Below are 25,403 nucleotides of genomic sequence, written 5' to 3'. Positions count from 1 at the left end.
ATGATTAAAAAAATGTGTATACTCTTATATTATTATTATCTATTCATTCAAACTCATCAACAACACTTGGGCCAATAATGGGGCAGTGAAGTATAATCCCATTCAAGTTAACCCCATTTTCTTAAGATATTGCTTGTTTCTAACAAAGGGACACTAGTACTATCAGCTGGTATTCCCACCATCACCTATTAAGTAGCAGTTGAGTTTCACTGCCTAGTGAAAAAGTTGAAGCTAATGGCAGCATACTGTGAGGCTTTCTAATTGATGGATCATAATCCTACTGCCACATCATGCATGGAGGGAGGGAGAGGGAAAGAGAGACTGAGTAGGAATGAGGAGACTGTTGAGGCTATGTCATGGCATGGAGACGTGGATACCCTTTGGATGGGAGACATGTCCTGTCTCATTGAAACACCACGATATTGAGTATAAGTAAATATAGCATTGCTATATTTACTCATACTCAATAAGTAACTGAAATCAATTGTTGCAACTAAAATAAAAAAATAAAATGCCCTTAAAAAATTCCCCCAAAATTTAGAGAACTCAAAAAATGTGCACAACCACTTACATATACCTCCAAATCTGACCTTCTACATTTGACTGAACCCAAAATTGAAGCTTCAGCCACCACAGTCCCCTTTAACTGCCCAAATTAGACATGATTCCCTCTGATTAAGGATGACCTTTGCTTTTGTGTGGCCTGATGTTCCTTACCAGATGATGCAAAAAACTAAAATCTCTCTTTATTCCTTACTGCTAATTATGAAAATTATCCAGACCTCTTTCACTTCGTACTCTTGAAGATTGATTTCCTGTGGTCTAACTATCCAAACAGCAAAACCATCTACAACTTCAAATGGTTGCCATTTCCAATTCTATTCTGACAAAGCTGAAAGAGAGGCTGAAGTATCTTCTGTAAGCAGTGACTTAAAAGTCAGTTCTGTAAGGTATGCTGGAGAGATCATCTCTTTCTCAGTAAAGCAGACCACAATTTTGTACAAGTTTCATCTAACGGAATGCCCTTTCTTCTGACATTTTCAACCTAGTGTGCTTTGACAATCCCTTGTGGGAAGACCTCCTGCCACATCATGCATGGAGGGAGGGAGGTTTGACTGTGGAAAGGAAAGATTAGAAGTCCTCCAGGACTTCTAATCATTCCTTTCCACAGTCATACTATTTTTCCTGCTTTCCAGATACAGATACCTGCTTACTGTGCTACTGAAATTATCCCTGTTAGAATGACATCATTCATTTCCCAGTCCTCCTCCATTCAACCTGCTCAATTTCCAAGTAATAGCTCTCCACGAAGTATGCCAAATAGGGCAGTAAAAACATACTGCCAATGTAGCATGAGACAAAAACTCCAGTTACATTTTTGGCTTACACTGAAATTCATAAAAACTGGAAAATAAACACTAACAAATCTAATTTTGAGAGGGTGCAATGCAGGAAACTTACCTTGTACAGAAATGGGTGTTATGCCTTCTGATCTTTTGCAAAGGCAACTGAGTATAATTTCTGTCTATCTGTTCCATTCCTCTGTTTAATCCAGAATAGCATTACCAACAAAAAACAAAGCCTGATCTCACAGCATCATTTTATTCTTTCAACCACTGCAAAGATGCATAAAGTAAATCACAACCAACTATACCAGAAACAGCACATGCCTCATATCTCTTACAGCCTTCTAGCAGAAAGATATTTGAAGAATCTTGAACAACCTGGATACTAAAAAGACTTCTGTGCTGAGTCTCCATAAATAGCATCAACCCAAGCATGGAAGCAAGACAATATTCAGCCCATTCTAAAATAAAGGAGATAAATGTCTATCAACCAACTATTCACCTACTGCTCTCAAAAATGATAGAAAAGGTGAGTGAGATAAAATGACCAAATCAGTAACACCAGTGGAGATTTCACTGCTGATAATCCACAGCAGATCATCTCACTTAACACCTTTCCACAGACATATGAAACTGAAACATTTGGAGAAACTTGTACTATTGCACCTGACTTCCAAGGCAATTTGACAGGTTAATACAGAGGGCTTCTCAGCAATTCCCCAGTTATAAATATATTTGTAACTGGGTCACTAGTTTTCTCTAGGAATGTTTATTGCATACAACACTATCTTCTTTAGTAGATTTGCCTACTAATTCAGCTGTTTCTTAGCGCTCTGTTATATCATCAAAGTCTATTCATTATTTTGTAGATGACAGCGCACCCTCCTCCCCCATGACAAATTGTACATAACACAAGTCTCATAGTCATCTACAAGCAAATCTAAACATTGATCTCCATGGCATCCTTCAAATAGGGTTATGACAACATAATGACTGGATAGTCTAATCATTATGGTGATTTAGCAATATCTTTATGTGATATATAAAGTGGAAGTGTTATATGAATTTGTCATGGGGGAGGGATTCACTGGGTCAATTGGTTTTCCAAATATTTTTCTTTCAAAAGCTGAAATCAAATCCTTCACCCTTTGACACAAAAAGCTATGTTTCATAACCAGAGGTAATAAGTGATGAATTACCAAATTTGTATATTAGTATCTTAGGTTTCAATGGATATCTTTTGACCTGAACACCAGTGTAAGAGAATAAAAGGCCTGTTTACACTTTTTTTATTCAATTCATCATGCCTCAAAATATTTAAACCGTTCCATTTTGCCCATTTCAAGGTTCTTAATGTTTACATTTCTATCAGTTAATTAATTTTGCCTGGTAGTATCACTATTTTTGATATTTAATTGATTAGTTTTTAGCCATATCTCAGGCATGTTAATTTATCTGCCTTCTGTTTAAGTTCTTGACATGATGTTAATGTTATCTGCATATGCTACAATCTTTAGTATTTACTGACAATGCTCAGATAACATATTCCAAAGCTAAGTGAAAAAGCACTGATGTCAAATACTGTCCTCTTACTTTAATCCTTGAGTTATTGGAAAGAAATCTAATATATCATTTTACATTTTAACTTGCATTTCTGAATATATTTCATCAATAATCCTGCAAGTCTTATTAGGGAAAATCTGATGAATATTTATATCAAATTCCAAGATCTCTCTAACAATTCAAGGGTAAATTTGCTTCATAAATTGTATCATAATCTCATATATCATTTTTCACTATTAACCACGCTACTGGAAAAGACATCTATAGAAGTCAAGGTTATCATGGATGCGAAGTGCATATTAAAATTGTAATACCATTGATATTACATTGATTTATATGATGGATACGAAGCATATGAGGATGCGTATTTTATCCACAATGGCCGGTTAGGTGGTTAATGCTATCACATGCTTATTGGAAATTAACAAAAATCTGATGAATATTTATATCAAACCCCAAGATTTCTCTAACAATTCAAAGGTAGATTTGCTTCTCCATAAATGGTTTCAATTTGATTTTCAAAATGGAAGTAAAATACTTTGTTAGTCTATAATTTTCATCCTTTTTTTATATATCAGCAGATCAGATTCTTTCTCTGGCAGTTGCTCTTTCTTCCAATATGGTTAAAATAAATTTGTATAGTTTATCTTCTAGTTTCCTTCTTCCTGCTGTCAAGAACCCTGTGGGAATTTTATCTATTCATGATTTATTATTTCTGAATGAATGTAATGTATCACTAAGTTTTTGCCTTGATAGTTTTACAATTCTGCTTCTTCTTCTTCAACAATAGTATCATCATCACCACCAATAAATTCCTGATATGCATCCCCAGATAATACATGATTAATCCATGGCTCAGTTTGTTTCAATGGTGCCTCTTGGATGGAAAGACCTGGATTTGAATCCCAACTGGAACACAAAGAAACTTTATCAGGGCTTTTCAAACGAAGGTGTGTTATCAGGTCTCATACAGAGGTGGCATGCCCCTTCTCAAATTTCTGGGGAAGGAAAACTGGCAAATTAATCCCAGGTTTTCACTGGTTTTGAAAGCCTGAATAGTCCATGCATAAACATAAAACAAGAAGGAAGCATATGATCAGTCTGATTAAATGTTGTACCATCTGTGATGTCCAAATTCTTCTGTGGACATCTTTAAGAAGAAAGTATGGTAAACTATCATTTATCAGACCAATCTGGGAAGGCAATTTTCTGTTCTGATCATTGAAGTACAATTATATGGTATTGTATCAGAAGTTGGCAGAAATGCAGAGGGTTGGTTAATTGGAGGGTCATTGTTTTGAAAGATGGAAAAACAGTAATTATTGTATAGAGAATATAACCTTATTTTTACTTACTGAAAAAACTACCAATTTCCCTGAATCAGTGTAGGCAAGGTCTACATTTTCCAATCATTCCTTTATACACATCTTCTTGATCTACCTTGAAAATGGAATCTCCAATGACCATTTTTCTCTCATTAGATAGTGCCAAGTTAAACAGACTTTTTATTTTGCAGCAATAAAATCCTTTCTGTCCATATTATGCTTTTCATCTGATAGTTCAAGGATGTTTATAATCCATAAATTAAAAAAAAAACATGTTCTGATTATTAGTTTCATTCATAGGTTTAAAATCCAAAACACAGATGTTTCCCTGATCTTTTCCTACTTGAAAAAAACAAATTTTTCTGAACTTTTTGATTTCTGTTCCAAGCCACCTTGTATCCTGGCACTAAGTTTAATTTATATCGGTGAAATGAAATTCTGATATGACAAGAAATCCCAATGGATTCAAACAGAGCCATATTATGCCCCCTTTTTTTTATTTTTATTTATTTATTTTTTACAAAGAGACATAACAATTATGAGTAACTACAGAGGTACTTCCTTCCTCTTGGATACCTGCTATGAGATACTAGCTATACTGATCTGGAAAAGAATTAATGTACATGCATCAAATATCACTGGAGATTAGTGTGGCTTCTGCAAAGGAAAATCAATCACTGATCATATTTCCACATGTTGAAATGCACTATGTACACCGAGGCTTTTTCTTATTGGGATGTAAAATAAACTACATATAATTTAAGAGAAGAGCCAATTGCAGTTCTACCTAGCTCCCCCCCCCCCATGAAAAATAACCTACATAAATGATGAATCTGAATAATTAAAAAGGTCAGAGGGAAAAATACTGTCAAGTATTTTCCCCTCTGAATAAGCAATCAAGCCATCATCCATTTTCAGAGTACGTCATCCTCAAAACATTTAAGACACAGAATCAGGACTGTTTGTTCAAATGGTACAGCTCTTGAAACTGAACTCATGTACCTTTGCAACATATTAGTCAATGGCTATAACCTTTATAAAACAGACAAATACCATTCCTTTCCCCACCTCATCCCTGCAACTAACACACAAAATCATAGAAAACTATCCCATCCCATATACTCAGAATACACCTGAAAAGAGAGTAAAGTTCTGTGCAAATATAATCTCCACGCCACTTTCAAAACTACACACTATGCTAGCTACCTTCATTCATTCTCATAAGAATCTGCTTCATTCCTCTTGCATATCTTGTATTTTATAAAGGTTCTTATGCCTGCAGTCTATCTGGTTAATCTTTTAATATTCACCTTGAAGAACAGAATGATTATTAGGAAAGTCAGGACTGGCAGACCGTGCTGTGAATATTCCTACAAACAGGATTAAATGGAAGATATTTGTGCTGTATATGCTACTATATGTCCAAGACACTATTTTTAGACTTAGCATCAGCTACTGAAGCGCTTTGCCAAAAATTTGGTAGCAAGTCATTCTAAGACCACATTACTTGACATCTGCAAATTAGCTTCATTGTTATTAAGTCCCTAAGATGGCATCTTGTTAGATCAATAGTTCCTTTTCAGTTAGAATTTGATTTTTTTCTGCAACAACCGAAGCGAGTGTTGTGTGTTTTACTACAGCTATAATTTGCATTCTGATGGTGCTGGTTAGCAAACCAGTGAAATATTAGTAAGTACAATAAATAAATAATTTTTTCCTCCTCTTGTATTTATCCAGTGAAGCCTTGTTGTAAATAAACACAGCACCTAAGTCTATCTATATACAATGGACTCCTAGATATTTAAAATTATCCACTTGCTTAAAGATATATGTAATTATCAACAACCAAGTTGGATCGGTCATGACAGGATCCACAGGCTTAACAGCCTTTGTGGTTGTTGATACTGTGGAGAACTGTTATGATAAAGCTATCATGACATGCACCAGGGCTTCCATAGTTCAGTCAGTTTTGATCCCTTGGTTAGAAAGATCTAGGTTCAAATCCTGGTTTACTTATTTTACTCAAAATAAGTAAACCAGTCATGTGAACACATATATCTACAGACACAAAACACTTACCCTGAGAGAGAGAGAGATGCATCATAGGAATGGCAAGTTACTACATTAAATTGCCTAAAATCATTAGGGGACTCACCCTGTCTAAGAATGGATGGATATGCATCAAGAGATAGAGGAGAGAATTAACACATTCAGTAGTGGATATTTTGTAATCTTACAACTCCTGAAATACAGATAGAGTATTTCAGGAGTTATAATTGGATTTTCTTGATAGAGTACTATCAAGAAAATCCAAACAAAAGCTAAGCTATTTACATCAATATTAACCTATGTTTGCGAGACAGTTAACAATAAAATAACAGAAAACTTATTACATTTGAAAGAAAAGTATGGAGAAAGACATAGCGAAGAAATACAAAATTGGCTTCAAAGACTCAACATTCTATCATTTATAAGAGGTATGCAAAGTTTGGAAGGCAGATGACTGGTTGATCAAGCATGTACTTACAAATATAATTGACAAGTAAATAAAGATTCAGCGATGTCATAATGAAAGCCCTAAGATAGAGAGGTGGAGAAACACTGTGATAGCAGCATTAGTTCTAAATGGTCCATTAAGATGATGATGATATCAACCTGTAAAATCTCATTGCTGGGCAAAACTTTCCCCAAATTTCTCCACTTTTCTCTCTCTTATCCCTTCATCCAATTATTTTCAGCTATTCTATGATCTTATTTCTCCAACTTATCCTCCTATGGATCTTTTGCTCTTTTTTTTTGGGAACCCAAATTGTAGAAAAGATTGTCTATCTTCATCATTCATCCTGGCTATACAGAACCAGCCAATTCCACTTTTGAAAAATCAATTTTTAAGAACTACCTAATGCCCAAAATGTAAATATTTATGCCCCCCCCCCACCTATTGGTCTTTCCAAAACGAGGCTTTTTCTTTCCAGGTTCTTCAACAAGTAGTAGTAGTTTTATGGGAAAGAGTTGCTTCCAAATTCCCAACCCAGAAGACCAGCTTTCTGTATTTATATACCCAACCTCCAGAAATAGGGAGGTCCAGCTATACTTCAGGCATAGGACCTACAAGCTACTTATTCAACATATTCAGAGTAGCTCTAACAGGGAACAAGTTCATAATCAGGGGTTCCTTCAATCTGCCACCAAGAGAAGCACACTTGGTAGGCTCTAGGTTCAACAGGGATGATAGTTATCAGTCTGAGATGCAGAAGAAAGGACAGAAGTTCAGTGATATAATTTAATTTAATTCAAATTTAATTCATGACTGAAGTGTACATGCACTTTATAATGGATATTTTCTTTCATGATACAGTTAATGGAATACTTACACAAAGAGAAACAATTAACCAGCAGGTTTAATCATTTCAATATTCCATCACTGTCATAGAGACATCTTCAAGAATACAATGTTAAAACTGTAATCACACACACACACACACACACACACACACACACACACACACACACACACACACACACACACACACAAGAAACAATAACTGGACTAAATGAAGACTCAAGTCTTATGAGAGTTGCCCACTATGGGTGCTGTGGGCTAGCCTTAGATGCTGAGCAGGATGCCTAAAAATTAAACTTTCCCAAAATCTTGGGAAGTTTATACAACCATATTTTTTAAGATTAAGCTGGTTCTTTAAATCTGACAATGATTTTGTTCCATTTGATTTTGTGTAAGACATCCAAGGCACGGTCTGCTAGATCTGACTGATCATAGTTAAATTTTATCATGAGTGTAAACCAGTACTAAGCCTAAATACTTGGATATTTTCTTTCTTTAAGCAAAAGACAGTCAGTTACAAAATATTTTGATATTTAGATACATTAGGTAAAATGTATCTAATAGATACACTTTCATTGTTATCAGTTCAGATAACAATTTCCTAACTACTGAATTTAACCATATCCTTAACACCTTTTCAGCCAATGGCTATAACTCCCGAAACATCCCAAAAAATATCAAAACCAGTTACCCCCCCCATCCCATAACAAAGATTACTATTCCACATTCTAGGGTACATCCGAAAAACTAACAAAAATCCTAAGACACTATAACCTTACAACTGGTTATAAACCACATAAGAAATTGGCATTTCTTATCCACTCCACCAAAGACCAGCCACTTCCCCTAGACCTACCTGGAGTATACCAGGTCGCTTGCAGTTGCAAACTGTCCTACTATGGCGAAATAGGCAGGACAGACAATATCAGGTTATCTGAACACAAGGACTACATCTGGTTCCACCAATACTGCAACTTAGGACTTGCTGAGCATGCACTGGACACCAACCAAAGAATACGCTGGAAGGTGGCTACTTTATTACACCACAGCAAGCATAAGCACGAAAGATTATTCCTTGAATCAGCCTCAGCTCTTTTTTCAGCCTCATTTGCTTAGTGTTAGTGACTGTGTGCACATATCGTTGTTTTGTGATCCCTGAAAATGGCAATGTAACATTGCCGAAATATAGGCAGTTATTTATTAAAGTTTTTATAATTAATAATACAGTTTATGTTGTCATTTCCTAAAAAATTAGAAGTATGTCTAACCAATGTATAAGCCTATCTACAACAAAAAGCACCATTTAAAATTATCATCATTTAAAAGTGAGACTTAATCTTGTAGTATATAAATAATAACATTTATATATTTTTTAATCATTGAATAAAACTATGTTTTGGCTTGTTTTAGTATTTGTAACAAAGCATTCCAACAAGAAATAATAAAAAAAGTCCCACTTTTTAAATTTCATATCCTAAAGAATACAGTGTTTCACAAGTTTTGACTGCAGTCAAATCCTTGTTTACCCATGTAATTTTACAACCTTCATCCATGTTTAATACGTGATATATATATATATATATGAAATAAAAAGCAATTACTCACATCAGGCACAATACCAACTAATGCATCAGCATGACCATAAAATTCTTCTTTCAATGATATAACAATACACTGGAATGAAGTTTCTGTCTGTTCTCTAATGAATCTGGCAACCTAAAATAAATTGCCACATATTCATCAATATAACACTTGCCTATTATTCAGTTAAAGTAAATTATAGTGGCTAAGAAAAGCACTAAAGTCAATGTCAGGAGGTATATTTATTTTTCATATAGATTGATAATGACCACATTTATACAAGATCCAACCTTGTTTGGTGCTTGTGTAGCACTGTAGAAATGGTGTTTATTTCCATCAACCATCAAGAACAGGGATGCACAAACTTGTTAAGGCCGAGGGCCACACAGTTCCACTGTTACTTATGGGAGGGCCACCAAAAAAAAAAAAAAAACTTGAAAGTTATTATTATTATTACGGGCAACTCCAAGGAGTCGACAGACTCATCAAGGGAGAGTCCCAACTATTCGTCTTTCACACAATATCTATCATACCTCGCCTTAAACTCATTCATGGTCATAGCACCCACAACAGACTCTGGCAGCTTATTCCACTCATTTACCACTCTCCAAGTAAAGAACCTAGCTCTAACCCCCCCACCCCCTTGTTAACCACATTTTTGCCCAGCTTCCATGTATGGCCCCTGGTCCTCCCACCACCAGCCCTATTCTCAAAAATATCTTCTGGATTAATCTTATAGAAACCCTTCAGTAATTTGAATGTCTCAATTATCACCGCTTTTCTGCCTATCAACCAATTTTTGCAACCCACAAATCTTCAATCTATTCTCATAAGGTTCATTCCACAGACTTGCCACCATCTTGGTCGCTCGTCTCTGGATCCTCTCCACCTCTTCCCCATCAAGAAACCCTGGCGCCCATATCTGGGCACAGTAGTCCAGATGGGGTCTTATCAGGGCTCGATATAGAGGAACAATAACTTGTTTGTCTCTGCTCATTAAAGTATTTTTCAGTAACCAAGTGATTTGATGAGCTGTTTTAGCCACTTTTGCAATGTGCCTCCTAAACTTCAACTCCATATCCACCAACACTCCCAAATCCCTAGCCTCATCAATCTCCTGGAGTACGGTTCCACCAATGTGATATACTGCTGCTAATCTTTTCACTCCAAAATGCATACCCTTACACTTTGCCACATTAAATTGACATCCATTTTCCTTAGCCCAGTCCTCCCAAACTATCCAAATCATCCTGCAAAATTTGGACATCCTGTGCACTCACAATTGCTCTACCCAACTTTGCATCATCAGCAAACAAGTGAACACTTCCTCTCAGATCCTTTCCTATATCGCTAATGAACAAATTGAAAAGTAGTGGTCCAAGAACAGAACCCTACGGCACACCACTAGTCACAAGCTGTCTTTTGGACTCTACTCCTGAATAAACCACTCTCTGGTATCTCTCCATCAACCACCCTCCTATCCATCTCACCAACCCTATATCCATCCCCATCTGCTCCAGTTTACTGATTAGAGTTCCATGTGGTATCCTATCAAAGACCTTAGCAAGGTCCAGTAGAATCACTGAAAACCCATTATCCTTATCCAGTTCAGTCGTTACTGTGTTATAAAATGTGAGCAAATTACTGAGGCATGATCTACCCTTCACAAAACCATGTTGTTCCCCATACAGTATCCCATTTTCATCTATCCAATCCTGTATTCTTCTCTTGAATAGTTTCTCCAAGACCCTGACAACGATTCCTGATATGCTAATTGGTCGGTAATTTACAACATCAGTCTTGGAACCTCCTTTATGCAGTGGAACTATTTTCCCCTCTTTCCATCCCCTCGGGACTAACCCAGAGCCGAAACTCAGATTAAATAGAATGGTCAAGGGTACTGACAATTCTTTAGCCTCTTCACATAAGACACAAGCTGGTATACCATCCAACTCCACAGATGTATTGACAGTGCGGTTTTGTAATAGACTACTCACTTCCACCTCATTCACCACAATTCCCATATCAACTTTTGGTTCATTCATTTCTGCAATGTCACCACCTGGATGATATACTCTTGCAAAGTTCTCGCTCAGTAATTCAACTATATCAACTGATTCAGTTACCTCCCTACCATCGGCATTCTTTAAAATCATTCTGCCACATACATTTTTTCTTCTACTTGCAACATATTGAAAAAATTGTTTAGGATTATCTTTAGCCTGCATGGCCAATGTTCTTTCATAATCCTTTTTTGCTTTTCTTACCACACTCGTTACCCTTCTGGTCTGGGCTTTATACTGTTCATGTGTCTGCCGGTCACCTTTCTCCTTAAATTCCTTCCATAGTTTTTTCCTTTTTTGCAGCTCATGCTTAATGGTGTTATTCATCCATTTAACTCCTACTTAATTTATTATTTGGACTCTAGGTATACAGTCATTCATTGCTTCATGCAAACACTTCTTAACCACCTCCCATGCACTGTCAACTTCTAGCCCTTGCAGTTTTACATGCCATGGCACTGTACCAATCAATCTCCTAAGCTTGTCAGACTTACCAGCCTGATAATTCCCCATGTACCCTGTCTTAATTGTAAATTCCACACCTTTAGCCACCTCCCAAGTCAAGACCCTATGATCGCTCTCACCAATTGGTGGCAACGTGGTCATATTTGTTACAGACAAATTCTCAGATGCAATTACTAGGTCAAGCACTTGCTGACCCCTAGTATTTTCCATTACATGCTGTCGCAGATAGTTATCTCTTAATAACTGCATAAAATCCAATTCCTTCCTCCCATGTGTCCTCTCCTCCTTCCAATCAATGTTACCATAGTTGAAATTTCCCATAATAATTACCCTCCTTCCACTCATTTCTTCTATTTGCTTATGCATACTATCTCCACTATCTATTCCATCACCTGGTCTATAGCAGCATCCAACTGTATATTTTGTTCTGCTAGTTTCAATCTCACGCTAAATAGCCTCAAATGTGCTCTTATTTCTATCCTGCGGTTCCACTTCTATTCTCATCCGTTATCATCAATAACACACCTCCCCCCATTATATTCTCCCTGTCTCTCCTGAACACACCATACCCCTCACAATTAATCCCACTAGCTGTGTCATCTTCTGTCAGCCATGTTTCACTAATGCCAATAACCTGTGGTCTGGAAGTGTCAACCAAGGCCAAAAATTCTTCCTTCTTGTTCCTAATACTTCTGGCATTTGTATATATGAACTGAAGAAGCTGATTTGTCCCATCCTTATTTTGATGTCTTATACTAACTATCCCATTCTGATTTGTGGTCTTTCCTACTCGCTTGGGCATATTACACATATTCACACACTCAACTGTCTACTTAAAATCTGCATATCTACTCCCCCCCCCCTTAATAACTCTCGTTTCCCTGGTTCTGTACATTCACTTCCCCCACATTCAACACCTTTTCAAGTTTCTGCACACCAAATCCATTCAAATGTAATCTATCCATTTTATATAAATCCTTTTGCCCATCGAACTCATTCCACACCACTTATCAAACATAATTCATGCATAAAGTCATTAGCAATTACGGCCCTCCATCTATACTCTTCACTGTCATGCCGTGGCAACAGACTCACCATCTTAACTATCTCACTCTTTTCTTTTGCTATCTCGAGCAATTTCTTCACATCCTCACTCATAGCCTTTTTGTTTCCTTTTAAATCATTTGTACCCGATACCAATATCAGTTCCTTCACCTGCTGTTTTTGAATTCTAATTGACTCGCTTACATTCTTTACGGTCACACCAACCCGGTGCGACCGTAAAGAATTTTGTTAAACTCTCAACCAACACATCTCTTACTAGGGAATCCCCATACAACACACATTCTTTCATTTTGTTTACACTCACTATCATACCCTTATTTTTTTTTATCATACTTTTGCCGATTATTAGTCGGTACGCTTGTTAAAGATTTTTGCCAACGTTCCAGTTGCTGGTTTACTCCATGTATCGCTCCGCGTAATAGAGCTATTTCACTCATTGTGTCAGTGTCATCATTTTTATTTTCCGATGATTGATTCAATCGTTCTGTATGCTTAACTTCATTCTCTCTTACAACTATCAGGTACTACCTCGCAAATATCCTCATTCATACCTCTAATATCGCTGATATCTAGATTCTCACTTTCGACAATGTTGTCACTCACACGACCTGAAACACTCTTTAAATCCTCACATTCTTTACACTTTTTTTGCACACATTCACTCCACAATCGTTGTTTAACCAGACTCCAACCGCTCTCCTCGATGCATACATTTCGCAAATGGTACACTGAATCAAGTCTTTTAAGTTAAGATTTTCAGACAAATATGGCGACCTGGATGCCATCTTTGTATTCCACTTTATGGGAGCCATATGCACAGATAATCAATCTATCAATTTACTATTAAAATACTCAAAAAACACACAAAAATCACCCAGACACGTTAAAATACTAAAAGTAAACAATACTATGTAAATACTATGCAATTTTATCAATTTTTACTCAAAATATCACTTATCTGGTCAGGAGCTATCCTCAGACACTACACACTATATAGCCATCTACCATATATTGTTTCTTTTATTTATACCTAACATAATTGTTACAAAAAAGGTAATAAAAAGTAAGTGAATTCAATTTTATGCGTGACATTGCATTGATTTGACAATTGTTTTGATATTTGCTTCGAGTTTTGTGGTAGCCAACCGCAAAATTGATTCTAAATTTTCATCAGTCAAGCGGTTCCTATTTTTCGATTTGTTAATATTCATGACTGAAAAAGTTTGTTCACAAAGATATGTTGAGCAAAGAGGATTGCACATTTTAATGCATTATCTAGCAACCATTTATAATTATTTTCATTGACACAACGATAGAAGTTTAATAAATTGCTTTCGTTAAATTTATTTAGCAGGCTCTCATCGTTTTGAATGTCAATGAGTTCAAGCTGTGCTGATTTGGGTGCATTTTTGGGCAAAATGAGAAAGGAAAATGAAGAAACAATCAAAAAACTTAAGACATACAATGCCAGACCTCCCAGAATTTATGGCTTACCTAAGCTACACAAAACTAATGTTCCACTCAGACAAATCGTAGACTGTATCAGCAGTCCAACTTACAAGTTATCAAGATTCTTATCTAACCTTCTCCATCCTCACATAGGCCACTCAGTCTCATCAAAAATTCTACAGTTTTACACAAAAACGAAAGACATTCAACTGTCAAAAACTGACTTGTTAATCAGCTTCAACATTGTCTCCCTCTTCACGAACATTCCCCATAAAGAAACAATAGAATTACTAACTCAAAAATTTCCATCTGATATAGTTGAATTGTTCAAGTTTGTTATTGCATCAGGTTACTTCACCTGGAAAGGTCAAATTTACAAGCAAGAAGCAGGAACAGCAATGGAATCTCCTTTATCACCAAACCTAGCAAACTTGTTTCTAGAACACCTTGAGGAAAAAATATTCACTTTTGAACCCAAACCAAAAATTTGGTTAAGATATGTCGACGACGTATTTGCAATCTGGGATCATTCCGAACATGAATTACAACTGTTTCTAGATAAAATTAGCCTTCTTCATCATCGCATCAACTTTACATTAGAAAAATAATCTCCACAGGGTATCTCCTTTTTGGATTTACACATTCAATGAAAAGACGGTTCCATTGCCACGTCTGTCTTTCACAAGCCTACATTCTCAGGTCGCTATATTCACAATTCTTCCACTCATCATCCATCTCAGAAATCTGGCATTATTAAATCACTAGTTTCTAGAGCACACAAATTCTGCTCCTCTGAAGAATCTCCAAACCAAGAATTAGAAGTAATCAAAAATACAGCCATCCTAAATGGATATAATCCTAAAACAACCCAAAAAATCATCAGTCACTTTCCCACACATCAACCAGACAAGAAGAAGTCCACAGGATTCCCATACCTTACATCAAAGGCAGCTCCGAACGTCTTTCTAAAATTATGAAGAAATACAAAGCCTTAAAGTACAAGCCATTAGGAAAAAGAAAACCAGGACGTCCTCTTAAACGATGACTTCTAAGGCCGGAACAGGCCATACTAGGCCTAAATCCTTGATACGTATGATGATGATGATGATAATGAAGAAATACAATTTTGCCACTACTTACAAACCTATTCACCAAATTTACAACTTGTTACCTTCTCCTAAGGACTCTCACCTCTGATGTTGCCTGGAGTTTATGAGATTCCATGTTCATGCAAATTGTCTTACTTTTGACAGACATAGGTCTGTTCAGAAACGCATCTCGGAACATCAAGACCATATTCGTCTTTTTAAACTGCAGAAATCTGGCCTCTCTCAACACGGAATTGAAAATCCAAGCCATAGGATTCATTGAGAAAAGTCTAAACTTTTACATAGATCTTTATATAAACATGAACATTTATATAAAGAAAGTTCTGAAGTCCTACTACACAGACCAAATTTAAACCGCAATGACGTTCTTACTATTCCTAAAGTATGGGAAATTGTCATACAAAATTGTAAAATAATTATTATTAGTTTTTTTTTTTTTTTTTTTTTTTTTTACTTCTGCATGTTTCATGAGATTCTACTGTAATCATGTGCCCTAACTGTATGTTATTCCTATTATTGTTTAAACTACTGTACCGATTACTTAAGATGAAATATTTACAATTAAATAATTTTCACTGTGGTTAATACGTGTGTTTCTTTTAATTATGATCTCACCACAGGTTTAGTTATTTAAAAAAAAAAAAAAAAAAAAAAAAAAAAAAAAAAAGTCAAATTAGTACAATGTGTACAAGCCGAGCGATTACAATGGGGGGGGGGGGGGACTTCAACTATGGAGATATTGACTGGAAGGAAGAAAAATCACATGGCAGGAAGGAAATGGAATTTATAAACCTGAAAAGAGATAATTACTTAAGGTAGCATGTGATGGAGGGGACTAGGGGTAGGAGAGTATTGGACCTGGTCACAGGATCAGAAGAGCTATCCATAACCAAGGAGAGAACATTGCCTCCAATTGGTGTATTCTATGAGGTGATCATGTGGTTTTGACTTGGGAGCTTGTAAAACATGAGAAATATTCTATCAAGAAGGGGTATTTGTGGAACTACAAGGCAGGTGATTATGTCATGCTTAGGAAAAAGCTTAAATCTCTACCATGGAATAAAACACTGCAAGGTAAGGATGTTAGTAGTGCTTGGGATATAGTTAAGGATCATCTAGAGGGAGCAGTATTAAATTGTATACTTAGGGTAATGAGGGTTAATCGGGTAGGAGTTAGATAGACGAGTAATATCGTTAAGCACGAGCTGCAGAAGAAAATGCTGTGGGGGGCATATAAAGAGAAAGGTACCCAGCATGGCAAGGAAGGCAAAATCAGATTATGAGACGAATCTAGCCAAGCAGACCAAAGGAAATCCCAAAGGGTAAAAGGAAGAATGAATATGGAAGATTAACTTCAATGTGTGATGATGGTCACAAAAAGACAGATGCAGATAAAATAGTTGAGTTACTAAGTGACCAATGCAAGAGTATATCATTCTAGTGAGGTTACTGCTTTAACCTATGTGACAGACACTAATGTGAGAACAGAGGTGGATGAATTGGAGGGTCTTTGGACACTGCAGAATGAGATACCAGCTAGGATTTTGTGAGAATGTGCAAGGGAACTGGCAATGCATTTGATTAGGGTCTTTAAGTCTCAGCTCTGGTAGAGTTCCAAGGGAGTGGAAAGAGGACAAAAATAATTACTTTGCATAAGGTAGATTCTAAGACTACAGTAGCAAATTATAGACCAATCAGTGTCTCAGACGTGGTGGTAAAAGTAGTAGAAAAATTGGTAAAAAAGAGAATTCAGGAATGGGTAGATAAAAATTATCTTTCCCTCAAGACCAAAAGGACTGCTGAAATGATACGTCTGGAAGTTGAGAGGCTACAACAGCCTATTCTAGACTGTTTGAATGCAGAAATTGGCAACAGTAGCAGTGCAAAATACCAAAGAGTCTCCTCTGAAATCGGAGAGAGAGTCAGTGGACGAAAGGAAAGAAGGGAACCACTTCAGTGCTTCAATTGCGACAAGGTTGGGCATCTCGCCAGCAATTGTTTTAACAGTAAGAGACGTTCCAGCAGAGGAAATAATGAGGAGTCAAAGTTTAATCAACCTTCTCATATGTAGGCTAACAGAGCATGGGAGAGAGGACAACGAAAACAAGTGCCATCCTCAAGAATGATTATTAAGGGAGAGATATGTGGAACACATTGTAATGTTTTTTTCACTATATAATTTAAAGAAATTACAACATACTAGGATATACATTAAAATAAATTTTAATATATTTCAATATTTCGGCAACGTCACGTTGCCATTTTCAAGAACTTAAGAACAAGACACCGTGCACGCAGGCACAACAATACAGTAAATGAAGAAGAAGTCTGAAGCTATTATTTCTCCTAAAGTCCTGATGGTGCCCTCTAGTGGGCAATGTTGGTATTCTTGGGCGATTGGGCTGAAGGTCTTCTGATGTAGGTTTCCCAAATTTGAGGAAGTCTCATGCAGCCAAATTTGTTGAGGTTTGGATAATTTCTTAGGGCTGAAGTTGATTCCATGAAGAGCCTTTCATATCTGTATTATCCTGGATTTCTTCCACCGTATTCTATGGCAGGTATCCAGCGCATGGTCAGCAAGACCAGAGTGGCTGTATTGGTGAAACCGGATGTAGTCCTTGTGTTCTGAAATTCTGATATTTGCTGTCCTGCCTGTTTGGCCAAAGTAGGATAGCTTACAGCTGCAAGGGAGCAGCTAGGTCTGGGAGGGGGGGGGGGGGAGTCTTTAGTAGAGCGGATCAGGGAAGCCAATTTTTTATATGGTTTGTAACAAGAAGTTATGTTTTTTTTAGGATTTTTGTGATTTTTTCCGAGGTGCCTCGGATATAGGGTATGGTGATGGATTTAGAGTAATCCTTGTTGTGGGGGGGGGGGGGGGGATGGATTAGAGATTTCAGCTTACCTGTGTAAGCTAACCTGTGTAACCATATAACTCCATACCCCCCCCCCCTGTATTTATGGATCCCAAAAATTCACAAGGAAAATGTCCATTACGTCCCATAGTGGATGGCATTGATTCCCCTACATACAAACTAGCTAAACATTTGGCCAAAGCTCTCTCACACTATACTGGCAACACACCTTCATACATAAAAATCTCAGCCCACTTCAGAGCCAGCATAGAAAACCTTACACTCAAACACACTGACATAATGGTCAGGTTTGATGTCTCCTCCTTATTCACAAATGTCCCACTCAAAGAATCATTAGAGCTAATCCAAGCTAAATTTCCTCCCAATATCACAGCCCTATTTCAGTTCACAATGAACTCAGGCTATTTTGTTTGGCAAGGAAAATTCTACAAACAAATAGAGGGGACAGCCATGGGTTCTCCACTCTCCCCACCCTTGGCCAACTTTTATATGGAGACTTTTGAAGAGAAAGCCTTAAACTCTGCCCCACAAAAACCAACCATTTGGCTTCCCTATGTAGATGATGTGTTTGCTATTTGGCCACATGGCTACGATGCACTCCTCTCCTTCTTAACACACTTAAACAACCAACACCCCAGAATCAAATTCACCCTGGAAGAGGAAAAAAACAACTGCATTCCTTTCTTAGACACACTAGTCACCCGCCAGCCTGATGGAACCTTGGTGTTCTCAGTATATAGAAAACCCACCCATACAGGCAGATACATTCACCAACAATCCCCACCCCCCACAACAATATGGAGTCATAAAGACACTACACAACAGGGCTAAACTTATCTGCTCGAATGACAATGCCCTAACCACAGAACTAAACCACATTCTCAACACTTTCTCAGCCAATGGCTACCCACCCCCAAAAAATCCAAAATATATTGAAACCAGTAAACCACAACCCCCCCCCCCCTCCCTCACAACAAGGATTACTCTAAATCCATCACCATACCCTGTATCCGAGGCACCTCGGAAAAAATCACAAAAATCCTAAAAAAACATAACTTCTTGTTACAAACCATATAAAAAATTGGCTTCCCTGATCCGCTCTACTAAAGACTCCCCCCCCCCCCCCCTCCCAGACCTACCTGCTCGACAGCTGCTCCCTTGCAGCTGTAAGCTGTCCTACTTTGGCCAAACAGGCAGGACAGCAAATATCAGAATTTCAGAACACAAGGACTACATCCGGTTTCACCAATACAGCCACTCTGGTCTTGCTGACCATGCGCTGGATACCTGCCATAGAATACGGTGGAAGAAAGCCAGGATAATATAGATATGAAAGGCTCTTCATGGAATCAACTTCAGCCCTAAGAAATGATCCAAACCTCAACAAATTTGGCTGCATGAGACTTCCTCAAATTTGGGAAACTTACACCAGAAGACCTTCAGCCCAATAGCCCAAGAATACCAACATTGCCCGCTAGAGGGCACCATCAGGACTTTAGGAGAAATAATAGCTTCAGACTTCTTCCTCATTTACTGTTTTGTTGTGCCTGCGTGCACGTGTCTTGTTCTTAAGTTCTTGAAAATGGCAACGTGAAGTTGCCGAAATATTGAATATATTAAAATTTATTTTAATGTATATATCCTAGTATGTTGTAATTTCCTTAAATTATATAGTGAAAATGCATAACCAACGTGTAAGCCTTTCCACGAGAATTACACATTGTAATGCGTTGTTAGACACAGGTTCCCAGACCTCTATTATATCAGGAGGTTACTTTCGAAGGATAGAACCCCATGTTAGAAAAAGAATTTAATATTTTGGAAGGCCAGTTAAATTATCAGGAATATCTACCTCCACAGTTTATGAGACTAAGTCAGTTCGTTTGAGAATATACTTACCTGAGTTTAAAATGTGTGTTTGGCATGAGTTAGTGGTCCTGCCCAGGATTTCTCTCCCACACGTTCAATTGATTTTTGGAAACGATTTTCTTGTGAAGCATAAGTTCTCATGTGACTATGCGACCTTATTCGAGGAATGAGGTACATCTTTTGGGAAGAAGAAGGATAAATAAGGAGAGTCAAGGATCACTGTATATGAACAGAAATAAGAACTCACATAAAATAGGAACGCTGCGGAGATGATGTCGAGCAGACTGACAGAGTTAAAGAAAGTTTACTAGGCAATCAGATTGGTTCAGAAAGGGCCTTCACCTCAAGAGTCAATGATCATTCTGAGCTCATTGCATATCTAGAGTCAAACTGTCCAATGAACTTAGTGATGCAGAAGGGAGCCTGGAAGAAATTCATCTGAGAACGATTGGTGTTAATTTCGTTAGCATTACTGAATGGCCTAGAGAATTTTATAGCAAACTAGGGTTCAATAAACACGCTTCACATAAAGTGCAACACAGCCACAACAACAGAAAATTCAAGTGTATCCAGAAGGTGGTACAAGGTGATGTAGGATATGCAATAAGAAAAAATGAAACAAGGGGTTTTGCTCAAACAAGAGACAATTTTAGACCCAGACAAAGTAGTCAAGTTCCCTCCAGAAACTGTACAGAAATGACATATATTTGGAAGGGGAAGCGTTTGTTAAATCTTGAATGAAGGAGAAATTTATTCTTCTACATTCCATTCAAATTTAACTAGTATCAAAACTCTCGGAGAAATACTTGTATATTGGTAAAGGTGAAATTGATTGTAAAATAACGATAAAATCCATGGGAAAAAAAAAATCTTTATTATAATATTAAGTGTCTTTGTGAATGCAACAGAGGTTGAAAATAGGTGAAAAAATGTTAGTATGCCAAAGTTTAGATCAAAGTTACAGAAGAGATAAGCAGATTAAAAGCATGTCTGGAGGCAGTCATTCACGCAAAGTCTAAAAGGCGCATGGGAGTTTCCCGCGGACGCGCAAGAAGGAGCGATGGCACGGAATCCAGAAGAATTAGGTGCCGGGTAAAAACATTGACATAATAGGGAGAATATCACAGCAGTGAATATATAGAGCTTGGCAAAGCCAACTCAAGGCTCTTTTTCCATCTTGTTCCTGTCGTTTCCGGAGAAGGAAGTTTGAGTACGGTCCAGAAGGACAATGTCCATAGGAAGCTAAGCAGTCAGACAGATCCAGTGTGAGCATAGGCCTCGACACAGCGGTATAATCAGTGTAGACCGAGATGATATGCAGACCCACGTGGACCGATCCATGTAGACCAGCTTCGCCTACATCGAAGGAAGTGAATCGTGAACGTATTCGCTAGCCAGTCCTTTCTGAAAGCAGTAAACCAGAGGAAGAAACAACGAGCCGAAAGAATAGAGCAGATGATCAAAAGAGAAAGCCAGAGTGATCCTAATGCCCCAGTAATGTAAGAACTTTTTAAATCTTTTGTGTATATACAGGAATGTTAGATTGTAACGAAGACAGGAACTGATAAGTTATTGGACTTTCGAAGTGTAATAGGACTTTAGCATCTGATCCACATATAGAATGTTATAGCTCTGTATATGAGAACTTGCAAAGTGTCGTGATTGAATATATAGTTTTGTTATGGTCAGATACAGTTCCTGAGACCAAGATTTGGTAAATGATTACCTAAGAATGTTAAGTAATTAGAAGGAATTCACATAACGTGTTTAGTATTAGATATTGCTTCATGTTGAGAAAGTTTAAGAATGCCCAGGTTACACCTGCATGATTGAATTAGTTTAGTTAAGTAATTATCAGTAATTGTACCATATTTTTTAATGAATAAATCCTTTCTTGTCAACCTAATAACTAGCCTGATCTATGTTCTCAATGCACCACTCATAAAATAGAACCTGTGTGAATCAAAATCTTGGGGATAGCCACGACGGCAGTAAAATTAAGACACATAAGTTTTGGTGAATTTTGGAATAGTAATTGTATGAATATTGAATATTGTGCCATTCTGAGTGTTTTCTCCCAGACGCCGAAGTTTCTCTAGTCTAATAATTTTGGATGGCGCAGCGTTAACAAATAAATTTTTCCAAAATTAGAAACGGGGGTTAATACCAGAATTAAAACAAAGGGATTGGTTCTAGCCTGAAGCAGTGTCTTTGTTAACAGTGCAGCGCACCATCATTCAATACGTTTATAGTGGCCAGCAGATAGAGATATAATAAGATTTGTATGAGTAAGGAATTAATGAGACTTAAAAGAGACAAATGAGTAAGTAAAGTAAATAGATAAAGGTATATATCAAATTAACGTAATTTTACATTGGCGCAGCCGGTAGAATAATTGAAGATTTAGTAAGATCTGATAAAATTAAATATAAGAAAATTTAAAAATAAGAAAAACAACATAACCTTACAGTGCCACAAGGTTCAGTGCTGGGATTGCTGTTTAATTTGCACATAAAATGATATAGGAAATAACCCGAAAGGAAATATTCAGTTGTTTGCTGATGATGCAAAATTAGGTAGAGTAATAGTTAACCAAAGCAATGTGGAGAGCTTGGATGATTTAAATAGGCTGTCAGTATGGGCAAAAGTTAATGGGTGCCAGTTTAATGTGGAGAATGTGAAGTTATGCATTTTGGGATAAATAGATTACAAGCAGTGTATCACATTGATGGCACTGTACTACTCCAGGAAATAGATGAAGCTAGAGATTAAAGGATGGTGGCAGACAGTTAAAGTTTGAGGGAAGAGGTATGATTATGTGGATTGCTAAGGTAGCCCATAAGATTACTTGGGTATTGAAGAACACATTAACAAGCAGAGATAAGGAAGTTGTTATTTCTCTTTATAAGGCTTTGATATATCCATATCTGGATTACTGTGCTCAAGTCTGGTCCCCTCGGTTTCTTGGGGATAAGGAAGCAGTGGAGAGGATTCAGAGGTGAGTGACCAAGATGATGAGTGTGGAATGTTCCCTATGAAGATAGATTAAGTTGTGTGGATTGCAGAAGTTGGTTGATAAGAGCAAACGTGGGGATATGATAGAAACATTTGAGTTGCTTAAAGGGTTTTATAGGATGTCTGTTAATGGGTTCGAGGAGAGAGATATGACAGATTGTGTGGATAGATTGGGTCTCCCACGATCAGTGTTCAGACTCCATGGAGGTGCCCGTATAATAATAATAATCTTTATATGAACTTCAATTCATGTAAGTTGGCTGATCTCAACATGTCCTTTTACAGGAGGGAAAAAACAGGATTTTGTCCTCCTGTAAACTAAGATTTTTTATCCAACTGTAAAAATGATCATAATTTAAAATTCTGAGTATTTTTATGTATTGTTTATGTTAGAATGTTTATTAGTTTTAATTTCATAACACGCATTGTCGGCACTTACGATGTGCCCGTTATTGAAATTGTTTTGTCAAAAATGATATGTAAAGCAGTTAAAAATTTATGTACTTACCGGATTTGAATAGTTGTGTTACTTTAAAGGAATTTTATTGTAGTTTAAAATTATCAAAAGTTGTGTTTTATGAAGACATTCTCTTGTCGCTAATGGAGACAACGTGCCAGCCATTACACCTAGTTTCTCGCTTGCCACTTTCATGGAGTGCGCATGCTCGTCGAGAAGTTTGATTGACAGCTTACAAGTTCGGTATCGAAGAACGGGAGAAAAGACAAGATAGCATTCGGTATCTGAGTAACAGAAATAAACAAGACAGCGTTCGGAAGGAATTTAGAGCACAGGCCGGCAGATATTTAGATTCAGAGGAACTTGAGTTTTTTTTGTGACAGTCGGAGGAAAATTAATAGTATTCCGAAAAAGGAATCGTGGAACTATTAAGTTTTAATGTGGAATAAGTACTGATAAATAAAAGGGAAATATTACTTTAGATCGTTTTAAAAGGGATATCGGAGGAAGCACTAATTGGAAGATTTATAGTAGATTCCGAAAAGGGAATCGTAGAACTGCAAGTTTTTTTTTAATTGGAAGAGTTAAGACTGTCAATAAGCATTTAGTGATTAAAAGAAGAATTTGCTATTTATGTTCTAAAGGAATGTTCGAGGAAAACTCTGATTAGGAAGTTTCATCTGTATTAAGGACAACAGATCTAACTATTATTTCTACTAAAAAGAGACAGAATTGAGTCAGGAAGATTTAATGTGCTACATGAGTGATAAAAAAAGGATCCTGTGAAAATGAAGAATAAAGTCATGTCTTTGGAGAAGGGCCTTCACAGAGAGAGAAACTGACTATGAACATTTTGTCATTGTGCAAACAAAGTGTTTAGTCTAGTCTTAAGTGTAAGTTTATTTTTAAAAGGCCTTGGATCCAATTAATTTGAAGTTAGTTATGTAATATTTGTTTGAAGTGTATATATATTGTTTTTGTTATATTAAATGTATTTATTTTGTATTTTGGTCTTGAGTCAGTGATTTATTTGGATTCTGAAAGAAATAGTAAAAAAGAGGTCATTGCACCAATTGGGGTGAACCCTTGTGCATATAATAATATATAGGTACACTCGGAATTAAAAAAATAATTGTTAGAAACAGAGATCATCTCTATGGTAGGATTAATATTATGATAATATCCTTTCAATACAAACATCTTTAAATTAACAATGGCGCAGTCGACGACAGGATTGGTTATGACTTAACTTTATTTTTAGAATCCAGAAAGTAAATCTTGACTCAAGTAAAATGACTACAGGAGATATTAATTCTAATGGTGAAGTTTCTTTAGTTAAAGATGAGGAATTTTTTAGGTTAATTAATCCAACTTTAGTAATACTTTCTACGAGCCTGTGTAGCTCAGTGGATGTGGCGTTTGCCAACCACGGCGCTTGGCCGCACGAAGGAAGACTTGGTTTCGAGTTTAGTCGGCGACTAGAGGAAATTTTTCTAAGCCTTTTTTCGACCGGTTCCCCAGTTAGTCGATCTCTGGCATGGGCAAGCAGGTTTTTCCTCCCGGAAACTCGGGTTTTTCGTTCTGTAAACTCAAGAAAATCGACCGTAGAACCCACATTATTTTCAGACATTAAATATATTGTGTTAGGGTTAGGGACCACGAGATGGCGGCACATTTGAGCCGCCTCTCTTCACCGAGTACCGCTTAATTAGTGATAGCCTTGGGCCATCTATCTCTGATTGGTACCAGTGGAGATTGAACTGCCCACTCAGTCTCCAAAAGTTAGATAGGACTAAATGGCCTCGCCTATTCCTCGTATACTGGAATAAAAAGGTGTTAGCTGATTTTTTTTTTTTTATTAGTAATACTTTCTTTCTCAG

General features: G+C 37.0%; 1 protein-coding gene across 1 annotated transcript in view; it reads right to left on the bottom strand.

Annotated features, from left to right (window-relative positions):
* Positions 1 to 25,403, bottom strand: part of SMC1 (structural maintenance of chromosomes 1) — a 551,991-nt gene that overhangs the window by 5,203 nt on the left and 521,385 nt on the right. The window contains exon 26 of the mRNA XM_090412308.1: positions 9,183 to 9,293. Within this exon, the coding sequence (XP_090268434.1) occupies positions 9,183 to 9,293 (111 nt within the window). The remainder of the gene's footprint in view (positions 1 to 9,182; positions 9,294 to 25,403) is intronic.

The sequence above is a fragment of the Typopeltis vanoorti genome, chromosome 2 (genome assembly GCF_054136105.1).
Source record: "Typopeltis vanoorti isolate ZY-2024b chromosome 2, IOZ_Tvanoo_1.0, whole genome shotgun sequence".
Classification (NCBI taxonomy): Eukaryota; Metazoa; Arthropoda; class Arachnida; order Uropygi; family Thelyphonidae; genus Typopeltis; species Typopeltis vanoorti.
This window is presented reverse-complemented; position numbering and strand designations above follow the sequence as displayed.